The 14,520-nt window shown below is 29.5% G+C and overlaps 4 protein-coding genes across 4 annotated transcripts; 2 read left to right on the forward strand and 2 right to left on the reverse strand.

Moving 5' to 3' along the window:
- Positions 1 to 2: 2 nt before the first annotated feature.
- LOC127281820 (Golgi SNAP receptor complex member 1) lies at positions 3 to 1,883 on the forward strand. Its single transcript, XM_051305747.1, has 5 exons — positions 3 to 146; positions 621 to 796; positions 896 to 1,077; positions 1,155 to 1,220; positions 1,294 to 1,883. Exons 1-5 carry the CDS (start codon positions 68 to 70, stop codon positions 1,529 to 1,531), a joined length of 741 nt encoding a protein of 246 aa, XP_051161704.1. The 5' UTR covers positions 3 to 67; the 3' UTR covers positions 1,532 to 1,883.
- Positions 1,884 to 2,016: 133 nt separating this feature from the next.
- LOC127281819 (inhibitor of growth protein 4) lies at positions 2,017 to 3,735 on the reverse strand. Its single transcript, XM_051305746.1, has 4 exons — positions 3,443 to 3,735; positions 2,517 to 2,969; positions 2,283 to 2,440; positions 2,017 to 2,205 (listed from the first exon to the last, which is right to left on the reverse strand). Exons 1-4 carry the CDS (start codon positions 3,477 to 3,479, stop codon positions 2,104 to 2,106), a joined length of 750 nt encoding a protein of 249 aa, XP_051161703.1. The 5' UTR covers positions 3,480 to 3,735; the 3' UTR covers positions 2,017 to 2,103.
- A 1,023-nt stretch (positions 3,736 to 4,758) lies between these two features.
- LOC127282002 (protein strawberry notch) lies at positions 4,759 to 12,901 on the forward strand. The gene is made up of 14 exons (XM_051306054.1): positions 4,759 to 5,142; positions 6,036 to 6,126; positions 6,222 to 6,332; positions 6,433 to 6,666; positions 6,735 to 6,863; positions 6,921 to 7,061; positions 7,136 to 7,756; positions 7,828 to 8,153; positions 8,211 to 8,491; positions 8,563 to 8,933; positions 9,004 to 9,838; positions 9,912 to 10,478; positions 10,561 to 10,874; positions 10,953 to 12,901. Exons 1-14 carry the CDS (start codon positions 5,140 to 5,142, stop codon positions 11,057 to 11,059), a joined length of 4,131 nt encoding a protein of 1,376 aa, XP_051162011.1. The 5' UTR covers positions 4,759 to 5,139; the 3' UTR covers positions 11,060 to 12,901.
- LOC127282005 (beta-1,3-galactosyltransferase 6) lies at positions 11,003 to 14,437 on the reverse strand. The gene is made up of 2 exons (XM_051306061.1): positions 13,546 to 14,437; positions 11,003 to 13,482 (listed from the first exon to the last, which is right to left on the reverse strand). The coding sequence occupies exons 1-2, from the start codon at positions 14,223 to 14,225 to the stop codon at positions 13,197 to 13,199; spliced, it is 966 nt and encodes a 321-aa protein (XP_051162018.1). The 5' UTR covers positions 14,226 to 14,437; the 3' UTR covers positions 11,003 to 13,196.
- Positions 14,438 to 14,520: the final 83 nt, after the last annotated feature.

Consider the following 14,520-nt stretch of genomic DNA (forward strand, 5'->3'; position numbering starts at 1 on the left):
TTTAATGGACGTCCGAAAAATGGTGTATAAAGGTGAAATCACACGAAGGCATTGAAAAGTGACGTTTATGAAAACGAGGTTTAATATCTTTGTCCACAAATTTTTTTTACAAATGGCGACCGCACTAGGAACTGTCGGCTGGGAAGGTATTTATTTTAATTTCTACATATAATTTTCGTTAAAAAGTGACAATTATTGACAATTATAGTATTTACAAGTCTTCTATTAATAGAAACGAAAGTTTCATTAGCATAAAACGTGAATTTAAATCATTTCAATAAAAGTGAATGAACTGTCGATTTTGACAGAAAAACAAGGGGGGCTACTGCGTACTGTATTTCATCACTTTCAAAATAAAATAATATACCTGTTGCTTTTAATCTCCAATAAATTTACTAAATTCGTTTATAATTCTTAAAAAAGGGGAAAATATAAGAATTTTATAAATATTATATATCAAAATTATTTCTTTTAAAAAAAGGCAATTATTTGCACAATGATGTCTATTTAATAAAAATATAAAATTTTTGAAATTGGAATTTAAAAAAAGATATTAAAATAATATTAAATAAAAATATTACTAACCTCAATTTTTTTTAACCACGTCAACAATTTTTCAGATCTTCGTAAACAAGCACGACATGTGGAAAATGAAATTGATGCAAAATTGGTAGCTTTTAGTAAATTAGGAGTAAATACAGCGTCAAGTCATGCAAGTAGTGATACAGTTCCATTATTGGATGAAGAACATGTTTTTGAAAATATGTCAACAGAGATTGAAAATCTTTTGTCCAAGGTAGGTTAATTAATAGTTAATTATATTTTTTTTTATCAATTCACTTCTTATTATTAAAGTTATTTGAAAATGAAAACTAAATTTACGTTAAAATTTTAGTTGAAGTCATTAAATGACAGAATGAGTGAAATTCAACCAAATGGAGCCGCAATGTTACATACAATGCAAAGACACAGGGATATTTTAAAAGATTATAAATTGGAATTCAATAAAATACGAAATAATTTTGTGGCAAGAAAAGATCGCGAAGATCTTTTGGGTGATATACACAAAGAAATTGAGTAAGAATTTATTTACATATATTTTATTTTTTTGTGTTCCACAATGAATAAATTTGATTATTTTTTTTTTTTTCTAGCAATTACAAATCTGGTGGATTGAATCGCAGAGATATGTATCTTAAAGAAAGTCAACATTTGCACAAGTAAGTTAAAATTTATTATATAAAATTTTACAATTATTATTGTTTAACAAAAGAATTATTTTTTTATTTACAGTTCCGATCGAATGATAAACGATCAGATCAGTATTGCAATTGAAACACGGGATAATTTAATGTCCCAACGTCATACATTTAAACGATTTCAAACAAGATTCAATGATATTTCTAATCGTTTCCCAGCAGTGAGCAGTTTAATACAAAGGATACATTTACGTAAACGAAGGGATTCTGTGATTCTTGGTCTTGTTATTGGATTTTGCACATTTTTAATGCTTCTTTATGCTTTCCATTAAGAAAACAAAAAAAAAAATGAACGAAAACAAAAGCTCTTCCCTATTTTCAACCAAAGTGAAATAAATTTTTAATTATCGGGCTATGGATTCTATACTTGTTCTTTCGAGTTAAAAGTTCATTCTTCATGACCTAGATGTATGAATTTTTTTTAAATGTACACGAGAAGAAAGAAATTTATATATATATATAGAAAAAAAAACTAGTGGGAATGATGCAAGACTGCAAAAAAAAAAAAAAAAAAAAAAATGAATTGTACAGATTTTTTACTCTCTGTAGATAGAATGTGGAACGTCTTTAATAATCCACGATTGTTGACTAATTAAAAAAATAAATTATAACACATCTATGAAATATTATTTTTTAGAAATCTAGTTTGGAAAAAGAGAAATATCTTTTTTTTTAAATAAAAGCTTTTATTTTCCTATAATATAAACATTTAAACGAAAACTTATTCTAAAAATGAAAATATTTAAAAATAAAAAAATTTAATATACATATTAAAAAATTTTAATACAAAAAATTTGTTAATTGCCTTTTTACAAATTTACCTAATTAAATAATCTATATGGATTTATTTTTTTTTACGATCTTGCGTACATTTTGGACAATACCATTTTCCTTTGGGTTTCGTTGTAAGTCCAACACATGTGAAATGGAACCATTCAATGGGACACTGAAAACAAAAAATGAAAATTCAACAATTTTTACGTAAATTATAAATTACATGTAAATTTAGAAAAAACAACTCACGTCTGGATTATCACAACCAATCATTTCGCCATAAGATACTTGATGACATAAACAGTAAGTTGGTTCATTTGGATCAACAGGCATATCTAAAACATCCGCAGGATGACCAAGAGATGCATCAGCTTGTGCTCCACTACCAACAGCTCCAGTCGAAGTAGCTGAAAAATAAAATAGATTTTTTTATTTGAAAACAAAGAAAAAACCAAATTTTATCAATTAAAAAATTTTTAATACCTTTCTTTTGTTTCTTTCTCGCATTTTTGGTTTCATCTTCACTGCTTGCATTTGCAGTGCCCTTTTTACGTTTTTCCTTTTCTTTAAGTTTCTTTCTACCCTTTTTACTTGCGCCACTTTCTTCCTGTGCTCGACTACTGCTTAAAGCTTTATCCTGAATTTCAGCCTCAAATCTCGCTAAATCCGAATCTAATCTTCGAATATGTTTATCGACTAATTCATATGTTTGAATTGCAAGTTGCACCTTATCGTCAGCGTAGGCTTTTGCTTGTGTAAACATATTTTGAATTTGTTGCAATTGATCATTATTCTTGTCATTTGCTTCTTCTTTGACATTTTTTAAATAATCATCAGCTAATTTATCAATATCTTTCATAAGAGTTTGTGCCCTCGCGTCTAAATCTCTCATTAAGGTAAAATTTCGTTGCAATTCAATTGGTAAATGTTCCAAACCTTTTAATAAATAAAAAAAATTAACATTTTCGAACTGAAGATAATTTCTTTTAATTAAGAGAAATTCCAAAATAAATTTTATTTTTTTAATTATCCACAATTATTATATTATAATAATCTTTAAATTTGTTTATTTATAAATAAAATAAAATGTCAAAACAGCTGATTCGTTAAATGATTAGCTGTTAAAATTTTATTAATTTCATCATTATATTTATTTACTAAGTTGATAAGTTCATTGACTTTTATCTACAATTTAAAAGTGTTTTTTTTTTTCTTTTAAATTCATTTTCAAATGTAGGTTAACATATTTTAATTCAGAAACCCGCCATTTTATTTGCATGCTAATATTCCTTTAAAAAAAAAACATATATTTTAACAATGATTAAAATGAGCAATACTGGCAGCAAACATGCACAAATGATTCATGAGGGTTGGTTATCCCTTTAGTATTGATTTATGGGGATACTCACTGTCTAAATAATGCTCCAAATACAAAGCTGTCGTCATTTTGACTAAGGTTAAGAATAAAGCACTTGCTGAGTTTGTTTACTAAAATGTAACCTTACTCCTTTAATTAAAAAACAATCTCGCTATCACCTTTTCCATATTTTTTATTAATTATATTTAGCTAGCATTGTTAAATATTTATAATATATAATTCAATGTTTTTTTTTGTAACTTAAAAAACAGTTATGTTAGTTTTAAACGCGAACAATATAAACGATATACAGAAACATGCGAGATGCGTCCTTTTTCTATATTGAAATTCTTTCAAGGCTAATTCACATGAGTCATAAAAAAAGGATTTTTAAATTTAATTATCTAAAATTAATATTTAATTCTCTCGTTCTCAGTTAAAGTCATTAAATAAAAAGATTTATTTTAAATAAGATATAAAAAATTATTTACTCTACATTTTAGAAAGTAAAAAGGAAAAAGAATTTTGATTAGAGAAAAATTCAAAAAAAATGCAAACAACTACAGTGTTTCTCGATTCCATCACCAGAGAGCGCTGCAGTCGTATAAATTGGATCGATCGCATCGCCGCCCCTTTGATTTTTAAGTCTAAATTAATGCTTCTATGTTAAAATTTGTCTAAATTAGATATTAATTTAGGTGTAGAATATTTCTAAAATTGTCCTCTACTTATGAGAATTGTAATTATGCAAAAATTTCCTCTAAATTCGCGTTCTATTGGGAGTCCAATTTCGCGTTCTTTTCTTTTTACCGCGTATACTTTAAACTATAGTAACGATCAGCGCTGTATGTCGGCGACGTTGCCAAATCTATTTGCAGTAACACCCGTTTCTCACAGGAATGAAATAATTTTTTATATACAAAAAAAAGTTCTATTTATTAAACAAAATTACGTATATATTTATTGATGAATAATTATCTATTTCTGTTAGAAAATTAAATTTATTAATGATTTCTATTTCTGATCGTTATTATTCATCTCTGAAAAGGTGTAGCGAACAAAAGAATTTTTTTACATATTTTTTTTCTCTCTACAGCATCAATTATTTACATTTCTCGTGGAATATGTTAGAAATATCAGTATTAAATATCAAAAAAGCATCATCTGAAGTTTAATTATATTGTAACATAATATTTAAAAATTAATCTTTTTCTAAATATTGAAATATTCTTCATAATATAAAAAATGGTGTTTTAAAAATTAATTTAGATTTTGAATTTGTTCGCGGGTTGGTTAATTGTGAGCGTGGGTGGCAAATTGCAGAATCTGGCAACGTCGCAAAATTTTCATGGGTAAATTCAAGTGCAATGTTTTTGTATTTGCATCGTGGTGCACCGTGGGCCGGGCGAGATAAGATGGCGGCAGCCTAGACGACAAACGCGTTTAAGAAGCAGTATATATGCCAAAAATGAGCAGATCTAAACGCTTAATAATTAATTAAGTTGAAAATTAAGAATTCGTACTAGCCCCTGAGTCGGCATACAATAGAGGAACGCCATTCAAGGCAGGAACGCTGAAGAGGAAGGTCGTAAGTTTTCCCTTGTCATTCGCGTCTAAAGATCGCGTTCTTTCGACGGCGACGAAACAATCTACGAGTTCCTCGGCAACCGGGTAATTCCAACGTTAATTGATTTTTAAATATTTGGGTACGAGGTGTGAAAATCAGTTCAAAGAAAAACCAGGCAAACAATGGTGAGTAAATCCTTGATAATTTTTTTGCACTTCACCGGGGGCTTTTGTACGCGCGTTTTTTTTTTTTTTTTTTTGCTATGACAAAACGTTTTTCTAATGAGACAATTGCTTTATATAAGGAAAAAAGGATGATTATATTTGTTGTATTGCATTTAATTTATTCATTCATTAAATTAGCGTTGCTTTTGCAAATTTTCGACACTTAAAAAAATCCTTTTTTTTGTTTCAAAGCACGCTGTGTTTCTTCATCCCTCCCATTTCTTTTTGTGTCTGCTTTTTTTTTTGCCAAGACGGTTTTTTATCGTAAAAGTGGAATGTTATTTTTCCCAACCTCAACGGATTATAATTTAAAAGTAACTGTAGAAAAAAAAAATTTGTTAACTATTTTTTTTTAGTTTTATTTATTTTTATATTGTGCAAAAATAATTTGCATATAAAAGTATAATTTAAAAAAAAAATTTTTTTATTTTAAAAAAATATTTTTTTAAAAAAGAATAAAGAAAACATTTTTTTTTTTTTTAAATATTTTTTTCACGTGCAATTTTTTTCGTTGATATGAACATAACCTATTTCACATGCGTGAAAATGATAATAAGAATGGAGATGACCGACTGATTAATTGTAGGAAAAAACAAAAATTTTTTTTTGTCCCTAAATGAATTTAATTAATTATATTGTTTTATTTATTGTCTTCGATGTATTTATAAATTTAGAAAATAAAAAGACACTTTTTTATAGAAAAAAAAAGAAGCAATGAATCAGCCTTGAAAATATATTATTACTGAAAATGATGTAATACCATATAAATTAAAATAATATGAATAAAAAAAATTTTAATCGTATTCTTAATTTAATGAAAATTTGATTTTGCAATTATTTTTTTTTTTCAATAGGCAACAACACGATTTAAAGAATCGGTGAGCGATGAAAGTAGTGGTAGCGATTTTGATGAGGACGAAGATCCAGACAAGATTGAAGTTCCCGGTAATTTATTATTTACTCTTATATTTTAATCGAAAGTCTATAATTTATTTAAAATGAAATAAATGATGCAATTCAATTCACTTATTGATTTTTAGGTGGAGGTAAAGATCTTGCGACAGTTATAGGAAATGCAAACATAAAGGATGAGAAACCACTAGATATACCACTAAATACTGAAGAGACGAAAGATTCTGGCGCTATTAGTGGTAAAATTGATTAATTATTATTTTTTTTTTTTTATTATTATTTAAATGAAATTGAATAATTTTTTTTTCTATTTTCTCAAACTTGAATTTTTAATTGTAGCTTTAAATCAGAAATTTGGAGGTAAAATTCCTGGTGGACTTGTGACAAAAAATGCAGCGCCAGGATATGAAATGGTTCGTTTACCAGGACCTCAAACTGGAACTCCTAATTTTATGGGACAAAATCAATTAAATCAATTAGGACAACTACCCCAAGGTGGTGGACCTTATGGTGGATTTCCATCTGGACTTCCAAATATGTCAGGATTTAATCCTGCTGCTTTTTTACAACAGTGTAAGTATTTATAAAATTAAAAAAAAATAGATCAGTTTTTTATTTACAAACAAATTTTTTTTTTGCAGCTATGGGTATGGATTTAAATAATCTTCTCGGAGTTATGGGAATGTCGGGCATGAATATGGGAGCAAATCCATTTATGCAACTCTTGAATCAAGGAGTTATGAATCCTAATTGGGCTGCTGGTCTCACAGGTTTGTTTCAAAAAAAAAAAAATATTTAAATATAAATTAAAATTTTTTAATTTTTAGGTAAAAATCTTCAACAAATGTGGATGAATCCTTTAGATCCGAATAAAATGAATATGCAACAGGGAATGCAAGAAGAAGAAGATGTTGAGGATGAAGAAATGGGAGTTGCAGAGACTTATGCTGATTATATGCCAACAAAACGTACATTAAATTTTAATTTATTTTAATTTATTTAATTATTTAATTTATTCTATTTAATTAATTTTCTCTTACAGTTAAATTGGGAAGAAAACATCCGGATCCAGTTGTCGAGACTGCATCATTGTCAAGTGTTGAACCAACGGATGTTTGGTATAAAGTTTCAATACCCGATGAATCGATAAAATCAGGAGCTTTATCTGCTTTGCAACTTGAATCAATAACTTATGCTTCACAACAACATGAACAACTTCTTCCCGATGGAACGCGTGCAGGTTTTCTTATTGGTGATGGTGCTGGTGTTGGTAAAGGTCGTACAATTGCTGGTATTATTTTTGAAAATTATTTAAAAGGCAGAAAACGTGCCATTTGGGTATCAGTGTCAAATGATCTCAAATATGATGCTGAACGCGATTTAAAAGACATTGGCGCGGGTAAAATAGACGTTCATCCATTGAATAAATTTAAATACGCAAGGATAAATTCAGCTGTTAATGGAAATGTGAAAAAGGGTGTAATTTTCAGTACATATTCAGCATTAATTGGTGAATCATCGCAAAGCGGTGGAAAATATAAAAGTCGATTGAAACAACTTCTTCAATGGTGTGGCGAAGATTTTGATGGTTTAATTATATTTGACGAATGTCATAGAGCAAAAAATTTATGTCCCACGGGAAGTTCAAAACCGACTAAGACTGGTAAGAAAAATAAATATTTAATTTAATATTTACTTTTAGAATTTCAATTTTAATTTTAATTTTCTTTTAAGGTTTAACGGTATTAGAAATCCAAAATAAATTACCGAAAGCAAGAGTTGTTTATGCGAGTGCAACGGGTGCGTCAGAACCACGAAATATGGCATACATGGTACGTCTTGGTATGTGGGGTGAGGGAACGCCTTTTCCTGAGTTTACCGATTTTATAACAGCTGTGGAAAAAAGAGGTGTTGGAGCTATGGAAATTGTTGCAATGGACATGAAATTAAGAGGAATGTATATTGCTCGTCAGCTTAGTTTTCATGGTGTTGGATTTAAAATTGAAGAAGTACCACTGTCGGACGATTTTATGAAAATTTACGATCATTCTGTTAGATTGGTGAGTTGATTTTATTTTTGTTATAAAGAAAAGGAATCTATAAATTTCATTTTTCAGTGGGTGGAAGCTATGCAAAAATTTCAAGAAGCTGCCGAATTAATTGACGCGGAAAATCGTATGAAAAAAACAATGTGGGGACAATTTTGGTCGTCGCATCAACGATTTTTTAAATATTTGTGTATTGCGGCAAAAGTAAAGCATGCAGTATCAGTGGCACGTGAAGCTGTTAAATGTGGAAAATGTGTTGTTATTGGTCTTCAATCAACGGGTGAAGCGCGTACTTTGGAACAATTAGAACGTGACGATGGAGAATTGAGCGATTTTGTTTCAACTGCAAAGTAATTTTTACTTTTTAAAATTTTTAGTATTGAAAAAATTAGAATTTAAATTCTTATTTTCCATTTAATAGGGGAGTTTTGCAGTCATTAGTGGAGAAACATTTTCCCGCACCCGATCGTAATCGAATTCATCGTATTATTGGTGATTTGCCACAAGCGCAAACAGTAGCAGAAGTTGAGAATACAGTGGAAAATGCAAGTGGATCAGGTGGTGGAAAAAGAAAGCCAACACGTCAGGCAGCGCAGAGAGCATCGAAAAAAGTTCGAGCTTGGTCATCGGAGGATGAAATATCCGAGGAGGAACGAAATGGTGGACATAGTTCGGGTTCGGAATTTAAATTAAGCGGCAGTGAAAGTGAAGAGGAAAATAAATCAGACGAAGAGATAAGTAATCCAAGCTCGGATTATAATCCATTTGACAGTGATAGTGACTCGGACGTAGGTGAGAAAGAAAACGGAATTATTGTTAAATTATTTTGATTGTATATTCATTTTGTTATTTTTTCCTCTAGATCCATGGGATAGGAGAAAAAAGAAGATAGGAAAAAAACAAAAGAAACCAGTGAAGAAACGTTTGAGTACACAGGATAAAATTCAATCAATGTTGACGAGTAAAACGTCGAATAGTAATAAAAATAAACGAAATGGTGATACAGCGATGGGAAAGGGAAGTTATGGTGTTAATTCAGCGGCAGTACGTAATCAAGCACCGCCTCGTAGTTCAATTGAACGTGCTTGTAGCATGAAAGAGGAATTGTTGGCACAAATTGAAACATTGGGTGAACGTCTACCGCCAAATACACTTGATCAATTGATCGATGAACTTGGTGGACCGGAGAATGTTGCCGAAATGACGGGTAGAAAAGGGAGGGTCGTTCAAACGGAAGATGGAGCGATACAATATGAATCGAGATCAGAGGCTGATGTACCACTTGAAACTTTGAATTTAACTGAAAAACAACGATTTATGGATGGTGAAAAGACAGTTGCTATTATATCGGAAGCGGCAAGTAGTGGTATTTCATTGCAAAGTGATCGACGTGCACGTAATCAAATGCGACGTGTTCATATTACTTTAGAATTACCTTGGAGTGCTGATCGTGCAATACAACAATTTGGACGAACACATCGTTCGAATCAAGTGAATGCACCTGAATATATCTTTTTAATATCGGATTTAGCTGGTGAGAGACGTTTTGCATCGACTGTTGCTAAACGTCTTGAGAGTCTTGGTGCATTGACGCATGGTGATCGACGAGCAACTGAGACACGTGATTTATCACAATTTAATATTGATAATAAATATGGACGTTCGGCACTTGAGGCAACGATGAAAACAATTATGGGGTAAGTTTTTGGCAAAATAGTTTTTTTTTTTATTAATTTAGAAAGAAAATTTTTTTTAAAAAAATGTTTTCAGATATGAACAACCATTGGTTCCTCCACCGCAAGATTATCGTGGTGATTTTTTCAAAGACGTTGCCGACGCATTAGTTGGCGTTGGATTAATTTGTAACAGTGACAATATGCCCGGTGTATTATCGCTTGATAAGGATTTTACAAATATATCTAAATTTTTAAATCGAATACTTGGTATGCCGGTTGATTTGCAAAATCGATTGTTTCAATATTTTACGGATACATTAAATGCAATTATAACGACAGCGAAGAAAACGGGGAAATTCGATATGGGAATACTTGATCTTGGAACGTCGGGTGAAAATGTTCGTCGAGTGAGATTGTTTAGATTTCAGAGAAAGCACGCCACGGGTATTGCACCAACAGAATTACATGTGGTGCATGTTGAACGTGGAATGAGTTGGTCTGAGGCTACGGATCGATGGTCGGAACTTACCGGTGCCAAGGAGGGTTTCTATTTGAGTCATCAAGTACGAAACAGCAAACAAACGGCAATACTCGCCGTTGCCGTTGACAGCGGTAAAAAGAAAGCCGAGGGCAAAAAAGATCAATTGTTTATGGTTTATAGGTAATGGATTTTTTCAGCAGCAATTTTTTTTATTCTTTTTTCAATCGAAAAAAAAATGTGTATTAAAAAACAAAATTTCCAGGCCAAATACGGGACTTCAATTACGTCAGGAATCGTTGGGCGAATTAGAAAAGAAGTACAAAAAAGTTTCATCTGAAGAAGCTGAATCACATTGGACGCAACAATATGAGGCATCAGTGAATACATGTTCGCATGCATATTGGCGTGGAAATTGTAAAAATGTAACACTTGGCCAAGATTGTGAAGTTGGTTTACGTCGACGTTCTTATAACGTTCTTGCTGGCTCAGTTCTCAGTGTTTGGAGTCGTGTCGAGAGTGTTCTTGCCGCACGTTCTGGACACAATTCAAAAATGCAAGTTGTACGATTACGTACCGGTAAGTAAATACAAAAATTTAATTTCCTTTTTTTTTTTGTTAGAAGAAATTTTTTTAAATTAACATTTTTTTTGGCAGATGAAGGTCTCAAAATTGTCGGCACATTAATTCCAAAATCATGTATGGAAGCTTTACGTGAAACACTATCGACGGATGCAGAAAAAACTGAGGAACAAACGTTTTGAACGAATTGATGATCTCTCGAAAAGAAAAAAAAAGTCTATATATATATATTTGAAAAATACCCCAAATGTTCAATGGAGCTTCGAGGGTAAACTAAAAAAAAAGTATATTATTGTAGTTAGTTTTTTAATTTTTTTTCTCTGGTACTGGAGGTTTTTTAAAAAAATACCTTTGACTCTACCGGACAATACATTATATATATATTTTTTTTATTTCGCGCTAAAATTTTTAATTTGAAAACGAGATCTAGTATTGCTATACATAAATTTATAAATATAAATATTAATAAAAGAAAATTAAATAAGTTGACGTAGGATGATCGATCCCGAGCGACCCATCATCTCGGCTGTGCCCTATGAAAAAGAAAGATAAAAAAATTTTGTATCCATTTCATCGAATGGATATTAATAGTGAACAAAAAAAATACATTTCATTGTTTTGAATAAAAAATTACTATTCACGATTTCTTTTTTTGGATGAATTTCGTAAACAATTTTTCAGTGACAACTTTTCTCTTTTTTTTTTAACTATTTGATGAGTTTCGATAGAAAAGGATAAAAAAAAGCACAGGGCTGAGTAGTCGCCCCCCTCCCATTTAAATAATAATTAGAAGTTTGCTGTCATTTATCAATACTGTCATTAATATACTGTTATTATGCTAGAAATATTTCTACGTTACTTCATTAAAATTTAAAGAAGTAAAAATTGTCGGCATAATACAGTACTGACAACATGTAGCAAGCTACTATTTTTTTAAACTTTTTTTTAAAATAGTAATTTTAATTATCTTCCTTTTTTAAATTCTTTAGAATTATGAACTTTTTTTTAACATTTTCTGTCTTTTCTGAATAATTATAGAATTAAATAGTTAGAAGCAAAATAAGTTTTTTAAGAAATTTTTAAAAATAGATGGCTTAATATTTGTGACCAGTACTGTGCTTCTTCGTAATTGACATTAAGATTTTTCATAAACTAATTTCTTTTTTTACAATACAGTATTACGATGGTCAGGGTACATCGCGTATTTAAATGAATCTTGAGCTTTTTGACGGTTATATTATAAATTCGAGTCGATAATTTTTTTTTTTCAATGGCTCGATTTAGAAACAAAAGCCGTTTTAATTATTATTATTATTATTATTATAATTGTAGATCACTTAATTGTAATCTTTATGAACAAAACAGGAGTTGCATTTGAAATTCCCTGATTTGTAAGTTTCATTCTTCTCTTGTCATCAAGATTACTAATAATGTTAGCGTTTACTAGAAATTGACAAATGCATACGACGATATATTTATATTCAAAGATAATAGTTTAGCGATTGAATTGTACACTCTTGAGTAGATGTCTGTGGTAATGTTTGTACGTTTGAACGGAATAATTACTTTTTGTCGAGTGTTTTAAGCGTGACAAGCCTGGTTAATCGTCAAATTTGAATGTTCAGTGAAATTTAGATACAAAAAAAAAAGAAAAAAAAATACTCCAAAGTTTGACAAAATTGTTCGGATGAATCAATTTAAAGAAAGATTCTTTTTTATTAATAAAATAAAAGAACTTGGGATGAAACTTTACCAAAAATTATGAAAGAAATTTACACTAATTTGATAAAGTAAAAAATTAACATATCTAGAAAACCAGTATTGACGCGCTTTTCGTGAGACGTGAAGTGTGAATCTGGTAAAAATGTTAGTTAATGAAAAATTTTTTCCGTTTTTAAGACGAAATAAGTTGGCGAGATCTTAACTAAAAACAAGTCGAAGATGCTATACATATATATATGTATGTGTGTATATATACATGTATAAATGTATCTGTAATATGAATATACCTTAGCTAAAACGTCTTTGGAATTTTATTTAAAACAATTCCTAAAATATTTTTTTAATTTCTTGGTTTAAATTTTTTTTTTAATTATTTTTATTAAGTAATTGAAGTTATTTATTTATCAATGCAAGTATATAAAACTACATTCTTTTCTTAATTTTTAAATAATCTTTGCTATGTATCACAAAAATTTACATATTTTATCTACAAAAAAATTAAAAACCTAAAAATCAGAAGTTAAAATTTTATAAATAAAAATTCGTTGTTATTTTTTTCTGGACTATTTTTAACGATAAATATTAAAATAAGCACTCTTAAGGAATACCTGACTGTCGATTACAACATTGACTAGGAGGCACAGTCCAATTATATTGATAACTCATACGTCTTTGTATTTCTTTTGAACATAAAATACCATTTGATTGATATAATTCATGGAGACTTCTCATATTGTCAATTGTTTGCTTATGTGTAATTAAATATTGATTTGAGCATCCTCTGGAACGGTATTCAGTGTCAAAGCGAACATCATGTCGCCTTTCGATATTTGCAACTGGTGCAAGCCACAATCCAACAGAAACATCTTCAGAATTGTATAATCTAAAAAAAAAAAAAAATTTTTTAATTTTCCTTTACATAAAAAAAAAATTAAATTATACATACTTTAAATTTTCCGCATTTTTGGCAATAAATTCAACAAGTTTGTATGATAAAATATATCCTCCACCAAGTGCATATGGTAAATAATTATCACATAAAATCCATTCAGTCTCCTTCCAAGGACCATTTCTTTTAACTTGTGCTTTTCCATTAAAAAATCCCCAATATAAAAATTTTTTTCTACCCTCACTTTCCCAACGATCTAATTCTCTTAATATTCTATGAATAATAACAAAACTGTCATCATCACATTTGAGAATAAAATCAAAATCATATTCTTTGTGAATATGAAAGAAAGATTGAAGAATTTTTTTTGTTATTGTTCCATAAGTATCCTGAAGATTTGGCAATAGAAGAAGATCATTAAATTTTTGTTTCTCCGATTGAAGAGTAATTCTTTGACTTTGATGAATATTTAATGTTCCCACGGCAAATAAATATCTAACATCGTTGTATTTTTCAGAGAGCCAAGTTTTTCGAATTGTATCACGTTGCTCTAAATGATCAACACCACTTAAAACAAGAACAATTAGACGATATTTTGATTTATTGTATTTTGATGTATTTTGTTCCTTTGAGGAACACATGAAAGTTGAAATAAAATGTACAGAAATAAGTAAAAATGAAATAATAATAATTAGAGAGATGATATTTATCTTAATGTACGTTCTTCTTAAAATCATCTTTCGAATTTAGAAAAGGTAAGTAATTTTTCATCATTTATCAAATAAATATCTTTTTTGTTGTCATTCTGAACACGTCGTTGGATTTATTACAATTCAATTTAATCATTCCAAGTGAATATTGTTGTTGTTTTATTGTTCTTGTAAAAAAAAAACAATTAATATAAACAAAGTGACAGCAGCCGAAGAGGTAAACAAATTTAAATGTCAAATTTTTTTTAGGTTATGTTTACTTGGATGAAGTTAGTAATAAAAGGTTGGTAGCAATTTCGCGCAATACTTTTGAATTCATTTA

This window comes from Leptopilina boulardi, unplaced genomic scaffold, assembly GCF_019393585.1.
Source record: "Leptopilina boulardi isolate dan_hultmark-lab unplaced genomic scaffold, ZJU_Lbou_2.1 LbouV2_278, whole genome shotgun sequence".
Taxonomy (NCBI): Eukaryota; Metazoa; Arthropoda; class Insecta; order Hymenoptera; family Figitidae; genus Leptopilina; species Leptopilina boulardi.

Excerpts from the sequence above, each read along its gene's own strand:
- LOC127281820 (XM_051305747.1), top strand. The coding sequence starts at position 68 with ATGAAAACGAGGTTTAATATCTTTGTCCACAAATTTTTTTTACAAATG. Across the intron at positions 147-620 it reads AGGAACTGTCGGCTGGGAAG|ATCTTCGTAAACAAGCACGA; the intron begins GTATTTATTTTA and ends ACAATTTTTCAG. Across the intron at positions 1,078-1,154 it reads GATATACACAAAGAAATTGA|CAATTACAAATCTGGTGGAT; the intron begins GTAAGAATTTAT and ends TTTTTTTTCTAG.
- LOC127281819 (XM_051305746.1), bottom strand. The coding sequence starts at position 3,479 with ATGACGACAGCTTTGTATTTGGAGCATTATTTAGACA. Across the intron at positions 2,970-3,442 it reads TTTGGAGCATTATTTAGACA|GTTTGGAACATTTACCAATT; the intron begins GTGAGTATCCCC and ends ATTTATTAAAAG. Across the intron at positions 2,441-2,516 it reads GAGAAAGAAACAAAAGAAAG|CTACTTCGACTGGAGCTGTT; the intron begins GTATTAAAAATT and ends TTTATTTTTCAG.
- LOC127282002 (XM_051306054.1), top strand. Across the intron at positions 7,062-7,135 it reads TGATTATATGCCAACAAAAC|TTAAATTGGGAAGAAAACAT; the intron begins GTACATTAAATT and ends TTTCTCTTACAG. Across the intron at positions 8,154-8,210 it reads ACGATCATTCTGTTAGATTG|TGGGTGGAAGCTATGCAAAA; the intron begins GTGAGTTGATTT and ends TTCATTTTTCAG.
- LOC127282005 (XM_051306061.1), bottom strand. The coding sequence starts at position 14,225 with ATGATTTTAAGAAGAACGTACATTAAGATAAATATCATCTCTCTAATT. Across the intron at positions 13,483-13,545 it reads AAAAATGCGGAAAATTTAAA|ATTATACAATTCTGAAGATG; the intron begins GTATGTATAATT and ends TTTTTTTTTTAG.